The sequence below is a fragment of the Syngnathoides biaculeatus genome, chromosome 18 (assembly GCF_019802595.1).
Source record: "Syngnathoides biaculeatus isolate LvHL_M chromosome 18, ASM1980259v1, whole genome shotgun sequence".
NCBI lineage: Eukaryota > Metazoa > Chordata > Actinopteri > Syngnathiformes > Syngnathidae > Syngnathoides > Syngnathoides biaculeatus.
Genome location: NC_084657.1, coordinates 4,024,993 through 4,039,582, shown reverse-complemented (window position 1 = coordinate 4,039,582; position 14,590 = coordinate 4,024,993). Strand labels below are relative to the sequence as shown.

At 41.5% G+C, this 14,590-nt stretch overlaps 1 protein-coding gene across 1 annotated transcript in view; it reads right to left on the bottom strand.

Moving 5' to 3' along the window:
• zzef1 (zinc finger, ZZ-type with EF hand domain 1) overlaps positions 1–14,590 on the bottom strand; it is a 31,739-nt gene continuing 17,149 nt past the window's right edge. The window contains exons 33-53 of the mRNA XM_061802634.1: positions 13,523–13,655; positions 13,303–13,441; positions 13,021–13,186; positions 12,676–12,938; positions 12,344–12,516; positions 11,619–11,808; positions 11,377–11,537; positions 10,721–11,001; positions 9,235–9,409; positions 9,008–9,140; positions 8,654–8,877; positions 8,158–8,531; positions 7,950–8,085; positions 7,500–7,859; positions 7,274–7,417; positions 6,210–6,378; positions 6,026–6,124; positions 5,754–5,919; positions 4,760–4,910; positions 1,688–1,759; positions 1–406 (exon numbers count right to left, since the gene is read on the bottom strand). Of these exons, the coding sequence (XP_061658618.1) occupies positions 326–406; positions 1,688–1,759; positions 4,760–4,910; positions 5,754–5,919; positions 6,026–6,124; positions 6,210–6,378; positions 7,274–7,417; positions 7,500–7,859; positions 7,950–8,085; positions 8,158–8,531; positions 8,654–8,877; positions 9,008–9,140; positions 9,235–9,409; positions 10,721–11,001; positions 11,377–11,537; positions 11,619–11,808; positions 12,344–12,516; positions 12,676–12,938; positions 13,021–13,186; positions 13,303–13,441; positions 13,523–13,655 (3,790 nt within the window). The 3' untranslated portion in view covers positions 1–325. The remainder of the gene's footprint in view (positions 407–1,687; positions 1,760–4,759; positions 4,911–5,753; positions 5,920–6,025; positions 6,125–6,209; positions 6,379–7,273; positions 7,418–7,499; positions 7,860–7,949; positions 8,086–8,157; positions 8,532–8,653; positions 8,878–9,007; positions 9,141–9,234; positions 9,410–10,720; positions 11,002–11,376; positions 11,538–11,618; positions 11,809–12,343; positions 12,517–12,675; positions 12,939–13,020; positions 13,187–13,302; positions 13,442–13,522; positions 13,656–14,590) is intronic.

Genomic DNA, 14,590 nt, shown 5'->3' with positions numbered 1-14,590 from the left:
TGACCAGATGATACATTTAATCACGCTGCAAATTAGATTGAGAAGGCGTTGGCGCAGGTGGTATGTGGAGCCGGCAGGAACGGTTAGTATGTCATCACAGCATGTGACTAAAACGGACTAATCACGAGAGATGAGCTCCGCGGGTTTCCGCGTGCAGCAACTTTTTTTGACGTGCGTGCAGCAGGCTACGCACAAGCTACGCAGAGCTGGTTCACGGGGCAAAAAGAAGGTCACGCGGTGCAATGTGGGTGTTGTCGGCCGCGCAACTGTGGGAGTATAAAGTGGCCTTAAGGCTGCTCCTCTCATAAGTCTCTCTCAGGATCTCTCACTGGGACACATTCAGCAGCTTGGTAGATTTATTGGGGTAATTGATTGCCAGGCTGATGGCGGCGATGTTCTTCAGAGCCTACGTGATAAAACGAAAAAGTGTGTGAGTCAAATACATGGAAGAACATCAGCACAAGAACTTTGAAAACAAAAATTGTGTTACTACATGAGTTTAAATTCTGGCAACATTTATGTTGAAATGCAATTATAGGATGTGAACCTTTTTTTAATTGGGATTCATCATGAAAACAACTTTAGACCTCATATTGTTGATCTTAGAACACATTAAAAAAATCCCACCGATAACTGTGGTAATTTTCTTAGATTACATCAACCCATGCTAATGGTAAAAAGGACCATGCCCTTACGAGTAATTGACACCCCCACAAAACATTTATAGATTTCACAAGTTGGTGGCATCACACTATTTTTGTCTAAAATTTTTCAACTCATTTTAACATGGTTTTTGACAACAAATGCTACAAGATGGCAGCACATGACCTTTTTTTGTTGAACTCAAACTCCTCAAGTCACTTTAAGTACGATGGTACCAAACAAATTATTATTTAGATTTGTCCGAGGTCAAAAAAAAAAAAAAAAAAAAAAAAAAAAAAACAACTGATAGTGAATAGATTAAAATAAAAAATCTGGTATAATGTGAATTTGTGACTCTCCATTGGTTCACTGTATTTTGTTATTATTTTCTAACACTGTCTACTATCCCCGAGTGTGAGGAACTGTTACGTAGACCAACATTTATATCCATCTGAAATAGCCAGTTAGTATATAACGCACTCCACACAACTGATATTTGACTAGATTACGTATTATTTTTTGTGCAATATATTATTTACTAATATATTTAATTACAAGCACCACATTATTCATTTTGTTTTGATCCTGAAATGCATTAGGTAAACATACGTAAACAACCAGCTAAATTGTTTTTTCACCCCTTTCCATTACCTCTGCATCTTTGGTCCACCTTTAGGCTCTATTAAAGGGTAAGTATAGAGAACGCAGAGGCGTGCTCTGACACAAATGATAATGGACTGTAATCACCAAATACATTAGTCCTCTGAGTGGTCCCCACACGTTCTAAACAAGGAGAAGGGTGGGGGCGGGGGGGGGCAAGCGCTCTGCTAGACATCAACAGCTTGATGAGTCACTGCATAAAAAGACCCTGGGCTTCAACTTACTGTTCAATCAACTGAGCCTATAGTCTATAATGTGAGGAAAAACCAGGGGGCAAGGGCAAGTACATCGCTATGTACATAGTGAATATTACCCATCCATAAATTGAAGTGCACTGGCTTGACTGTCGTCAACATTCATAGATGAAAAAAAACAAAAAACTTACCAGTGCTGTATTATTTAGGAGGTGTTCATCAGTGGTCATCCCTAACAAGTACTCCTGGAGGATGCCTTGTGTCTGCAAAATGAATAAAAATGTAACAAATTAAAAGATAAACTTCATTAATACCATGATGAAAATAAATGATCACAACTTATTTTAATCTACAAAGGTTTGAACTTGACGAAATATTCATGCCTGTCTGAAAAGAGTTTATAAAGTGCATGGTTCGGGGTTTTACAGCATTAAAACTTAAGAAATAGAAAAAAAACAGTAAAAGGAAAAACAATGTAAACAAAAAAAAAAAAAACATATTGTAAATGAAAACTATATAATCACTGAAAAAAGCAAATGATAATAAAATACTACACACGTCACTTACGGGTATTTTTGGGAATGTAACCAATGTACGAATTGCACAGCCACATCGGAACAATGACAGCAAAGTGCCAGGTTATAACGTGGATACATTAAAAAAAAAAAAAACCAACAACAACAGAGGTGTCAAACTCATTTTTATCATGGGCCACATTGCATTGGTTTCCCTCAGAGGACCGTGATGAATCTTTCACCTCATCATATTTATATATGAAATTTATGAACTAGTTTTGGAATCAGAAATCAAGGGTAATGGGTTTTTCAACTATTGTTAATGTTTGGTAACACAAAAATGCTTGCAATATCTCAACATTATCATTTATGATTTGACAATTGGAAATTTTGTTACAGATTTGAGCAAAAACCATGGAAGTTGATACACATGATTGGCCTTCACGGTCCACATAAAATCAAGCAGGGGGCCGGATCTGGCCCCCGGGCCTTGAGTTGGACACCTGTGATCAACAACATTCCTCAATAGCCTATTACTGAGAAAGATTAGAGGCCAAATAATGATTGGAAATAGAACCAACTCATGACTCACAGACTTAACTCTTCAGATATGTTACATTCAAGATGCAATCAACTATAAATGAGGCCTGGTACCCTGGCAGCCCTTTCTTCTTTTTCTCAGCATTTAAAATACTACGTACAATATTGTGAACCACAGAAAAACAGAAGACTTATTCGACGAGAACTTTACTGAAGAAACGTGTCAAGTGTTTGAGTAACACAGTTAAGACTACATCAAGGCTAAATGACCCAAGAGCGGCCAAATGAAGCATTTACAGCCCTTTTGACACAGTCCAGAGGTCACGGTCTACCATCCGTCTCACAGCCCCCCTCAACATGTTTATGCTGGGAAACATCCAAGCACAATTTCTACACTCAGTAGTGCATGACATACTGTTTTGATCCCTAAATATAACTCATACTTCCTAGGGTTAAAGGTTCATCGTATTCTCGGTGGATCTGGACCAGGTATGTGTGCTTCACAAGCTAAAACAAAGTAACACATCCATCCAGCTATTTTCCAAGCTGCTTATCCTCACAAATGTCGCAGGAGTCCTGGAGCCTATCCCAGCTAACTTTGGACAAAAGACATACAACACCCTGAACTGGTCGGCAGTCAGTCACAGGGCACATATCGACAGCATCCCTGAGCGGGAATCGACCCCATGCTGCCCGCCCCAAAGTCAGGCGTGTGTACCACAGCACCATCGATGACTCCAAAGTAAAACATTCAACTTTTTAATTTTTTTTTTTTTTTTTTAAAGAAAATATATATTACATCCAGAATATCCTGATCTTCGCATTTTCATATACAGTACAGGACCTAAAGCGCACTGTACATGTCATGGCTGCAGTTAAATTTGTACATTAACCCCACCGCATCTTATAGGGGTTAAATAAACTTTACCCATCAACCTTACATTCATGCTTCATAAATGAGAATCTCAGAAAACTGAATTTAGTGCCTATTCAATGAAAAATCTCCCACGAAAAATTTTGGTTGTGTTATTGCCCTTTGGCGGGTGCTCACAAAAATATTCACTTGTTTTTATTGAACTTTTAAAGGTTACAGAATTCTAACGAATATGTCAGCTGGTATCCTTTAAGTTATTATTTTCATAATGTCTGATCTGCAGCCTCAAACCTTATGAGGTAGCCTTAAGGGGGGGGTGGGAAGAGAGTCCATATTGCCTGGATTAGTTGCACCTAGGGATGGGAAACTCCAGGCTAACTGCACGTTTATAATCCATCAGACTGTTATGATTAATAATTCAACGCAAGAAGATCGAGCACGATGAATGACAGTGTGCAGGGAGCCAGTGCAACACGGTGCTGCCTGGCAGATGGCAGGGCTGGGCTGGGCTTTGGCCCCGAGCCTGGCCGAGAGCAGGTGAGCTCAGGAAAAACAAGGCTTGTGTCACTGAGACAGATATGAACATGGGTATATAACATAATTGTTTGTAGATTTCCTTCTCCTTATTACATTTCAAACCTGCAATCATTATTTTATTCGCTTCAATATAGGTAAAGTAGGAGGTAGTTTGAAATCAAGCAGACAATTTTATTTTGAACTGAATGATGAAACTAGAAAAGCCCACTTGGGGGAAGAGATATATAAATGAAATACTTATTTGGTTTATTCGTACATTTTGAGTACACATATAGGCCAAAACAAAATAGTCACTAGAGGGGGCGGAAAAGTCAGTAAATACACCTTGCTAAATTTCCAACACCAAAAATGTAAGTAAGTGAAAGACTTTCAGCGGGAAACCATTTAGAACTATGTAACCCACTATGTATAAAGATTTAATTTTAAAAAACTGTCCTGACACATATTCTCTAATTAACAGTCATATCATCTACATTAAAGAAGGATACAATTATTGGGCCAGGTACTTCTTCACGATACAAATATAAGAATGTTTTCTTCCGCGCACACACACACACACACACACACACACACACACACACACACACACACACACACACACACACACACACACACACACACACACACACGTAGACACACAAAAAAACAGTAACAAATCCCATGTTTTTCCAAGGCGCCAAAAGCGGGATTTTAATAATATATCACGTTTTCCATTTGTTTCCTAAAACAGCACACTGTAGTCTATCCAATACGAGATGTGGCCTGTTTTTCACCATGACTGGATATAGTTTACTCACGATGGCTCGAGCCTCTGTAACGAAGAAGAGCTCAGTGAGAGCTCTGTGAAGAGGTAGCAACACAGTGATACTGGTTGGATCTTGGCTGAAGTTGTTTTCCATGGACACAAAGAGCTGCCACAGAGGTCGAAGCAGGGTCAGCTCATATACTCTGAAGTGGAAACAAATCCATATTTAGTCAGACCCAGAGATGTACACAGGCAAAACAACGAGCAAAAACTGCGGCTACAACAGATACAGTAGTTCATGCGAGTAAAGACAGCACAGACGTACTCTCATGTCCCCATCATAAATACTACAGTTGTGCGATGAAGAATTATCTTAATACTCTGTCCAAATCTGTGTCTTGTCTCACAAAAAAAATAGTGCTAGTCTGTCAGTTCAAGGACATCCTCACCTTAAGAAACCGTCAGTGTATGTCACTGCCATTGTGACCAGATGTAGTCTGCACATGCAGTAGGCAAATCCCTAAACACAACCTTTACTATATGACTGTGGTGGAGAACATGAGGCCCTAATAAAGGCTTTTATGCAAAGCCTGTTCAGAAAAATGCAAAGTGTGAGGGAGGACATGAGGACAGTGGGTGTTCGAGAGGAGGATGCGCGAGATAGACTTAGATGACACGCTGTGGCGACCCCTAACGAGACAAGCTGAAAGAAAAAGAAGAATGTTTGATAACATGTAATAACCAAACAGATAAGACTCAGACATGTGAGTCAGTCTCATAGGCCTTGTGACTTTTTTTTTTGGAAATATATTTCTCTCCATCCCTTATCTGAGCCACTTATCCTCACAGAGGTCGCACGAATGCTGGAACTTATCCCAGCTATCATGGTGCAGGATGTGGGGAATAGTAGGAGGTGGGGGAAGGTGGCGACTTGGGGGGGAGGGGAGGGAGTTACAACCTGGGGTAGATTTTTCCCAAAATTAGAATTGTTGTTGTTTTTTTTTTTTTTTTAGCTCTCATTGACAGTGATGTTCACAAGAGCTTACGTCTGGGATTGACACTGCAGAAGGCGGAGCAACAAGTGAAGGGCTTTAAGTCTCTGGTTCCCAGTCTGGCGACAGGCCACGCCCACTTGCCACTCCCATATGTCAGTCAATGGCAGTTGATTGAGCACTTGTTCATCACCTAACATTTGCTTCAGGATCTCAAAACCTGATTAAAAGGAGAAGCAAAAGCACATAGAGGCTAAGAACAGAGTTAAGAAGACAACTCATTAAGTGATAACGAGGATTGCGAAGAGTGCCGTGTTTATCTGTACCTGTCTGGAAGCGACCTCTGTGACCTCCTGTAACTGTAAACTTGTAGCCCCACTCTGTGTTGCTCATGTCCGACATAAACTTGTAGTACAAGGTGTCACCTGAGAAAAAACACATCTCTTAATAAGATCTTGACAGTCAGTCAACGAGGACTAGCAAAAATGCAGCACTGAAAATTACCCTTACCTGGAATTTCGAAATCAGTCCATTTCTGAGGAGAGCCACTGAAGATGTGGAGATCTTGAAGGAAATCACTGCTGCTGGACATGATGAATTCATCACAACCTTCCTCTGTGTGGCAGCAGGGGTCAAATTTTACAGACAAGTAAATGGCCCCTGGGATGTGGACCTTGTCCTGAGGAGAGAAAAAGATGCAAATTTGTGATTTAAAACTAAATAATGTCAACATCCAATAAGTTATTTTCCAATGTTTTTTTTCCATCCTCATCAAAGGTTCTATCTTGCCACCTGTGATGAGGTTCATTTTAGAAATCCCAATGAAGTTATATCACTGCAAAAAATAAAAAAAACACCAGAAGGATTTCTCAGTGAATTCTGACATGGAACGGAATGCATGCGTGCGTTTTCTCTGGGCACTCCAATTTCCTCCCACATCCCAAAAACATGCATTAACTGGGCACACTAAATTGCCCCGAGGTGTGACTGTGAGTGCGACTGTTGTCTGTCTTCATGTGCCCTGTGATTGGCTGGAAACCAGTTCAGGCTGTACCCCACCTCCTGCCCGATGACAACTGGGATAGGATCCAGCATTCCCACGGGCCTCATGAGGGTAAGCAGCTCAGAAAATGGATGGATGGAGGGAAGATTCTACAACAATGCTTCAATCTTTTCGGAAGCACTCAGGAATCATCTCTGCACGTTTGTTCTCATTCGTTTTTTTTTTTTTTAGATCACATGACCACACAAGATTCCTCCCTTGGAAGACTGTTTTAACATCGGTGGCAAAAAAAGAGTCTGTGTGGTGTTCTGTGTTGAGATTTTCAGAGCATACTACACACAATCCGACCAAAACTGTTAAATATCCCTCTATATTGAAGACTGGAAAAATCCTCACGAGTAAACCAGGTCCAAGGCATATAAGAGTACCTCAAAGAAAATCATCCTAACATTTATATACCTTAGGAGAATCACTTAAGCACAACATTCGCATTGGTGACGTAAGTAAACAATGATCATTGAAAGCTACCGTCCTTGGCAACAAGAAAAAATATGGGAAAATAAATATGTACCTCAAAGTTGGTGTTGTTGTCATATGGGTGTTTGGATTCTCTGACCTGCACTGCCATACCTGGCTCTTCCATAAACTGACAAGCAGTGAGAGAAAGGCAGGACAACATACTCTGGCTGCACCCTTTCAATACCCTTTGAAGAATCTGAAGAATGATAGCATATTTTAGACTCAGTGGAGTCAAACGAACCGTAATACAGTTTTGTTATGCTCCTCCCACTTGTTACCTTCTCCCATAGGAGCCGCTCCTCCAGCTGCATTAACATGTCTAGGATGTAGGCCATGTGAGAAGCAGCGTTCAGTTCCAGGGCCTCCTCGCTCAATGCCGCCTCAGCAGGCCAGTCAGCCAGCATGGAGGCGAGCACGTGGCGGGCGTACAATGTGGAGATGGCGTGGTTAACCTTCACAATGTACTGACGAACTGCCCTATTGCTGCGAACATCCAATTCTTTGTGCAGTAATGCTGAGCTTTTTGTGCGACGTTGCTTGGCGTAACTGATCTGCAAGTCACTCTCTGAGTTGGTGATGAGTCTCTGTGTGACCAAGTTTACCTCCTCCGTGGCCTTTTCAGATTGACTGGGCTTTGACTGGAAAAGGAAATCATCCACAATCACTGAATAAATAGCAATAGGGAAGAGTTAAAATGTCAAAAGCAATTTTCTTGGCTAATTACTCACAATGGAGGTTGCCACAATCATATCAGTGTCGACAGCCCTGGAGTTTCTGTCCTCTGACCGAAGCCGTCTGGTTGGTTGCCATTTCTGAGCTAAATTGCGGATTGTATCATCAGTTTTTACCTCTTCTCCATCAAATCTGGAATTGAAAGGCCCGAAGGAAAATGTGAAGAACCACCAGAGGTAATTTGAAGAAACCCTTTCTACTGACCTCTTCTGCACCTCCAGGAAGAATGAGTCTGTTTTTTTCATCTGTAACGTAGTCTCACTCATCACCTGGAAGCAAATCTTAGTTTCCTCATCAAGACCATCTAGTGGATCGGGCTTGTTGACATCTGGGTCGTCAGTTAGGCTGCTTGAGTGGTCAGAGTCATGCTCCTTGTCATGCTGTCTTTGATCCCGCTCAGGGTCTTGAGCCATGGAATGTATTTCCCGCTTGGAGGAGTACAGCATGATGGAGAGAATCTCCAGATCTCGTAACAACCACAACTTGCTGAAACCCGTCCCCTTGCTGCACTTGTTCACAAGCAGCTGGGTCAACCCTGACTGTTGGATGGCCTCCTGGGCTTGTTCCACTCCATGCTTCTACACAGAATAACAAGGAGTACAGAAGAAAAGACCTTCCAGTAGGGGTGTTTTTATTCACATAATTACATGAGGTTAAGATTGTAGCTGATTCTTGCAGATTTCAACTTCATGACAAGTACCTTCAGTGTGTTGTAGAGTCCTTTTAGGGCCAAGGAGAGAACCCAGGAAGCCTCCACAGCATCAGCAGAGTCATTTTCCGGGCTGGTCAGCAACAGGTGGCAGATGATTGAGATAAAACTGTTCAGGTAGCGGCTGAGCAACGTCTTTGGGGCACCGTCGCCCTCAGTTTGCCCTGCAATGCATTCTGTAGAATCCTGAGACTGGATGAGTTGAAAGTCTTTGACTATTAAAGAAAGATAAACACACAGTGTTCATTGTTAAGCTTTTTTTTTTTTTTTTTTTTTTTTGCTAATGCTGGTGATTTTTTTCCCTTAATGCTGAAAATGCTGTTCGTGGACAACTAGAATACTGACCAGTTTTTCTCTTGCGTGTCTTTATATCCACCACTGCTGCCTGGTTTGTGTCTGTGAAATGTTTGAGCAAGATCATGGTGTGGTGTTCATTGGCATTGTCAATAAACACTGTCTGCGTGCCAACGCACAGCACCTGGGAGGCAGAAGAGTGCTCATTATTTGTGCAAGAGAGTCAAAATTAGATGAGCAAAGTCCAATGCAGTGGTACATTTTGCACTTTTTCCTACCTCAGGAAAGCCCACCAATACCAGCAGGGTGAAGATGTTTGTGCGTTTCAGAGTATGTGGCAGCTGGTGAACACAATGGTCAGTGAAGGCAGCAATGACAGGGCTCCAACCAGGACAAGTATTCAGATCATGTAAAATATCTGCTACTGTGCAAGCCCAATCCAGACCAATACGACTGAAAAACACAAGGGAGGCATGGTAATTATGGTAGTAATTGGATACAAAAAGTGTAAGCATTAAATACAGAAAGGAAGATCCCCCACCCAATGTTGACACTAATCATAATGAACTACTATATGTACTCAGCTTTACGCAATCAGGATTTTTGGGGCCAATCACCGATCAAGTTTAAAAAAAAATCTATTTATGCCAGTGTTTGATGGTGTGCGATGAGATATTTCAATGGATTGGTTTCCAACGACGTCACCACGACCCTTAGACCAATTGGATAAATTAACAATACATCACCTGTGTTCTCTGACCTCTATGACACACAAGATAGCGTAATTGGAAACTTATCCATTGTAAAGAATGTGCCTTAGTTGGCTTAGTTGGAATCCGCTGCTCTGGTCAAATCATACGCCCAACAGAACAGCGACATGTTTGCACACAATCACGAGCACTAGCATTAGCTTGCTAAGCTATGTAATGTTTTGTTGCCTGTTTGTGAGCTGTATCATACTAAAAGTGTGTCAACATACCTCATACCTAAAGCAAGCCTTACATGAACGTCCTCCTCTGTCGTAAGCACCGGTGACCACCAACGCACCCCCCCCTCCCCTCCATTTTCTTATAATACAGTCGGCATGATCCACTCATGTTGTCATCCTCACAGTATCAAGTGTATCAGGTCCCATTTGAGTTGACAAGATAAGCCCAATGATAGTAAAAAACAGGATGCAGCAGTATCGAATTACATATCTCTCATAGTCTGAGAATGCAATCGTGACAGAACAAAATTTGCCTTGTAGTCAGAGCCACGCATTACGTGTCGTCTTGTCTCTTTCACCGTTTTGTCTCCCTTGCCCCCAATATTTTTTAAACTTTACTGTCCGCCAGATATTTACACTACTACGCCAAAAAACATGGGAAAAAACCTATAAAAATGCTACAATATAAAAATAAACTGGCTTTTGGTTTCAGATATACTGTGCACAGTGGAAACACGGAGTAAATAAAATGTCTTTTGCAGAGCCGACCAATGATGCCATTCATTGGCTTGGAAAACTATGACATTAAAACTGATCGGCTGATCAGCAAAAAAGCCAATTATCGGCCGATTCTTATCTGACGAAGACATTTGGTGTAAAGTCTAGCAGGTACACGTTGAATGACATGACTACATATGCAAATTTATGATTTATTTGATCTAACATGCTGGATACGATAAAGCACATTCATTAATCTTGCGTCGATAAATACAATAGTCTAATAACAAAATCGACTTATGCAGTGCTTGTAGTGTGAATCTTCAAGAGTACAATACCTGTCTAAACAAACTGCGCCCAGGCTGAAGAGTAACTGGGTGGTCTTCCAGCCATGAGTGTCACAAATAGTTGCTTCGCCATGTGTCACCAACTCATACTTGTCTGTGAGGGCCTCTGTGACAGCACAATCGGCATCAATAGGAGGGATTCGCATCAGTAGCTGTCCCAGTAGCCCCAAGGTAAGGTGGTACGTCTCGTTAAGAGACCCAACATTGGAAATGACTGCCCTAAAAAGTTGGTGCAGGATGGAGCTGACACTGGGCAGACTCAGAGCGCTTCCCTTACAAGAGGAAAAACAATTTAGAATTTACAAAATGAGTTATTTCATAAAACCACAAACAACTGAGGACAATACTTAACCCAGCGACATAGTTTTCAAGAAAAAGGCTCATACATTTTGCATTAACCTGAGAAAAATTCCAAATTCGTCATTAGTTCATGTTTACATTGAGGCGGTTTAGGCTAAACCTGCGACTGGCCCAGATGATATCAGAATCAACTTGATTGACCAAGTACATGACCAGACACACAAGGAATTTGTCTCGCTTGATATTGAAAGATGAGAAGTTTTAAAGCCTTTTTTTATGTCTGTTTGAAAGAAAATGAATGAATGTATGATGCATCTTCCCCAAACCTACCTAAAATAATTACTTACTTGTTTGACTGACGGTAGCATGGCTGCTAGAAGTCCCAGGATCCTCTCTCTGGAGCACTCTGCAAAGACATGCTCTTGGAGGGGGACACTAGGAAGCCTGTCATCAGGTTCCTTGACACCGTCGGAAGCTGGTGAGTTGGTTGTTGGACAAGACTCTGAAGCTGTTAAGATATAACACAGTCAGGGAGATGGGAAATTCCTAACACTGACAGTGATAAAATCAAGTTTATAAAGGAACTTGCGTTGGATCACAGGGGAAAGGGGGTCCTCGCTGGACAAAGAGGGTGTCTTGCTGAGGCTGATTGACTCCAATGTGTCTTGGACAACAAGTTTTCTTTTTTCCACCTCTGTGTTAGGTGGTAAAAACATTTCTGCTGGAGCAGTGGAAGTCGAGTTCATGTCCTTTGACTTTTGGTTTTCTGATGGTTTACTCTAGAGATGAAAGAAGATGTAGATGGTAGTAAAAAGTTCTGTTACTGGTCTACAAATGACTAAATGGTTGAGGTCCTGAATACATGAAAGAAATGCTAATAGAATACAAACCCAGTCGGGCTCTGAGATTGATTACCTCGGGTCTGATAATGGTTTAGCAGCATTTAGCTATTATGCTGCAAAAAATGGAATGAGTTGCCAAGAGAGGAGACGTCAGCCCCAAGTGTGTGTGTTTTCAAATCCAGATTACAAATCTTTCCTCATGCTTTTTAGAGTACTTCCACTTTTCAGTGATATTTCCTACACTAAAAGCTGTTTTATTGTACTTTTTCAAATGTTTTAATTTATGTATTTCAATGCTTTTACTCAATTAAAGCGCATTGTTTATGAAATGCGCTGTATAAATTTGTTTTGGTTGGGTTGAACACAGTCACAGAAGAACAGAAAACTGTTGTCTTCTTCTACCTTACAAATGCACGTGAGCTGGAAAATACCAGGATTCCAGTGTGCTATAAATATCTGCGCTGTATCTCACCTTTTCTTTGGGTGATGAAGGGGAGCAGACTGCTGCAGTACTCCCAGGGAGAGATGAGGTGTCAGTGGCAGTACTAACCTCCTGCGAGGACGCCGGGGAAACTGGACACAGCTCAGTGTCAGAGGCTGAGTCATTGGAATACAGTAGATTGAGCAAAGCCGAAGCCCGTAGACCTATTGGACGTCAGGAGCATGCGATATACACTTGAAGATACCGTAACAGTACAGTATATTTTGTACTGTTCCATATTAGTTAAAAAGACACCAAACAGTCATTACAGTTAGATTTATATATTAATAAATAAATTAAAATAAAAAAATCTGCTTTGATACCTTTGCTGGTCTGTCCCTTGAGCAGGCAATCAGTGATAAGCTTGGAGCAGCATGTCTGTAGAGATGAGGCTTGGCTCAATGTGGTACTGTCCAAAGATTCACCCTCAACCTGCTTCTCACTAATCACTTCTGAAGTGTAGAGTGCCAAAGCAGCAAACAAAAGCCAGGAGTAGTTGTGGATATAGGGTTGAATCAAGCGATGGCGGTCACTTATTCTTATTGTCACCATCGGGTAAACTGTGATCCGATGGGTGGGCAGGTGGCTGAAGGTTAGTTGAATTGTAACAGTGTTAACAGAATCATAAACAGTTTAAAAAATAAATTAGTTAAACCTGAATGTGTTACCTGTCAGGATATTTCTTTGCATTATAACATCCAAAGCACAAGTCAAAGTCTTCACACACATTACAGTTGATCCTGCTGCTTACGATGAGGCCCTGGCAATGGTCACAAGCATATTCCATGTTGACCATCTCATGGTCATCCTCATGGCCTTCAGGTTTGGCACCACCTATTCAACACAGACACACTTTGGTTTATTTAAATTGCTTTTATCCTGCCTGCTAAACAGGGTGCGTAATGATTCTGACTCAGCTCAGTGGTACGTAGTGGTGAATATGGGCTTACTGAGGAAGCAAGTCTTGCAGAGGTCCATATCCATGCACTGCAGACATCTGTAGCGGTGCCAAGGTGCCATCCTTTCACAGCCATCACAGGAAATCACAACATTGAGCAGATCACAATAACGTGCAATGAACATGTGCATCTGTGGGGAAAAAAAGAAAAAAAAAGTTTTCAAAACTGCTAAACCTGAATCACACTATCTTGGACACCTATTTTAATGTACCTTTCGCATGTCATCCACAGAGTCCTGTTCATCAATTTTGTCATAAAACTTCTCAAACATTCCATCCATGCACTCATCCATCCACTCCTGGTTCTTCTTGTAGTCTGCAATTTCCTCCTCCTCTGTCCAATGACTAAAAATTTACAAAGACCACAAAACATTTAAGTAAAAGCTCCAGTATGCATTTCACACTGGTAAGAGAAATTAAAGGTCTCCTGTCACTAGACTTTTTTTGGAGGGGGCGGGGGGTAATCTTGAACAACTCAATGTAAATGCCCAGAAAATCCCTTTTCAAGCTATTCGAGATGGTCTTTTTACACCTGGCAGTTGAGACGCCTGGATTCTCACTAAAGCATGGAAATGCACTTCTCGCAGTTTTTGAAAGCTCTTTTCTACAAAGCCATCTTCCACACAGTGGACCCGAGCAAAGCACAATTCCTGCTTCAAAGTGCTTAATTATGTTTTACAAAATAAATTCAGGCCATGCGGCATGCTGAAAACTGGCAAGCACATCTGCCTCTCAGTTCTGGGGACCATGGTTCAAATCCTGCCATCGTGTAGGTGGAGTTTGGATGTTCTCCCTTTAGCTGCGGGGGTTTTCTCCAGGCATTCCGGTTTCCATGCTTATCCTCAAACATGTACGCTAGGTTAATTGAAGATTCTAAATTTCCCGTAGGTATGAAGGTGAGTATGAATGGTTGTTTAAATGTGCCCTGCGAATGGTTGGTGACTAGTTCAGGGTGTACCCCATCTCTTGCCCGAAAATACGTGGGATAGGGTCCAGCATGCCTGCAGCCATTTTTGGGGAGGAGCAGAACATGAATGAATGAATGGATTAAATTTATGACATTCTTATCTCATCTTAGTTTGGCAGGCGATGCAGGGTTTAAGCTTTGCATAAGATGCAGCGACGGAACACACAGTCCGCAACGTTTCCCGAGACGCGTGGGAGCGTGGCAACCACGAACTGGGCAAGTAATTAAATATTAATTGGGATAACTACATTACACAGCCTGCAATTTCAAATCTTGTCATTTCCAAGTGGTTTTAATCTTTAAAGGCTAGTAA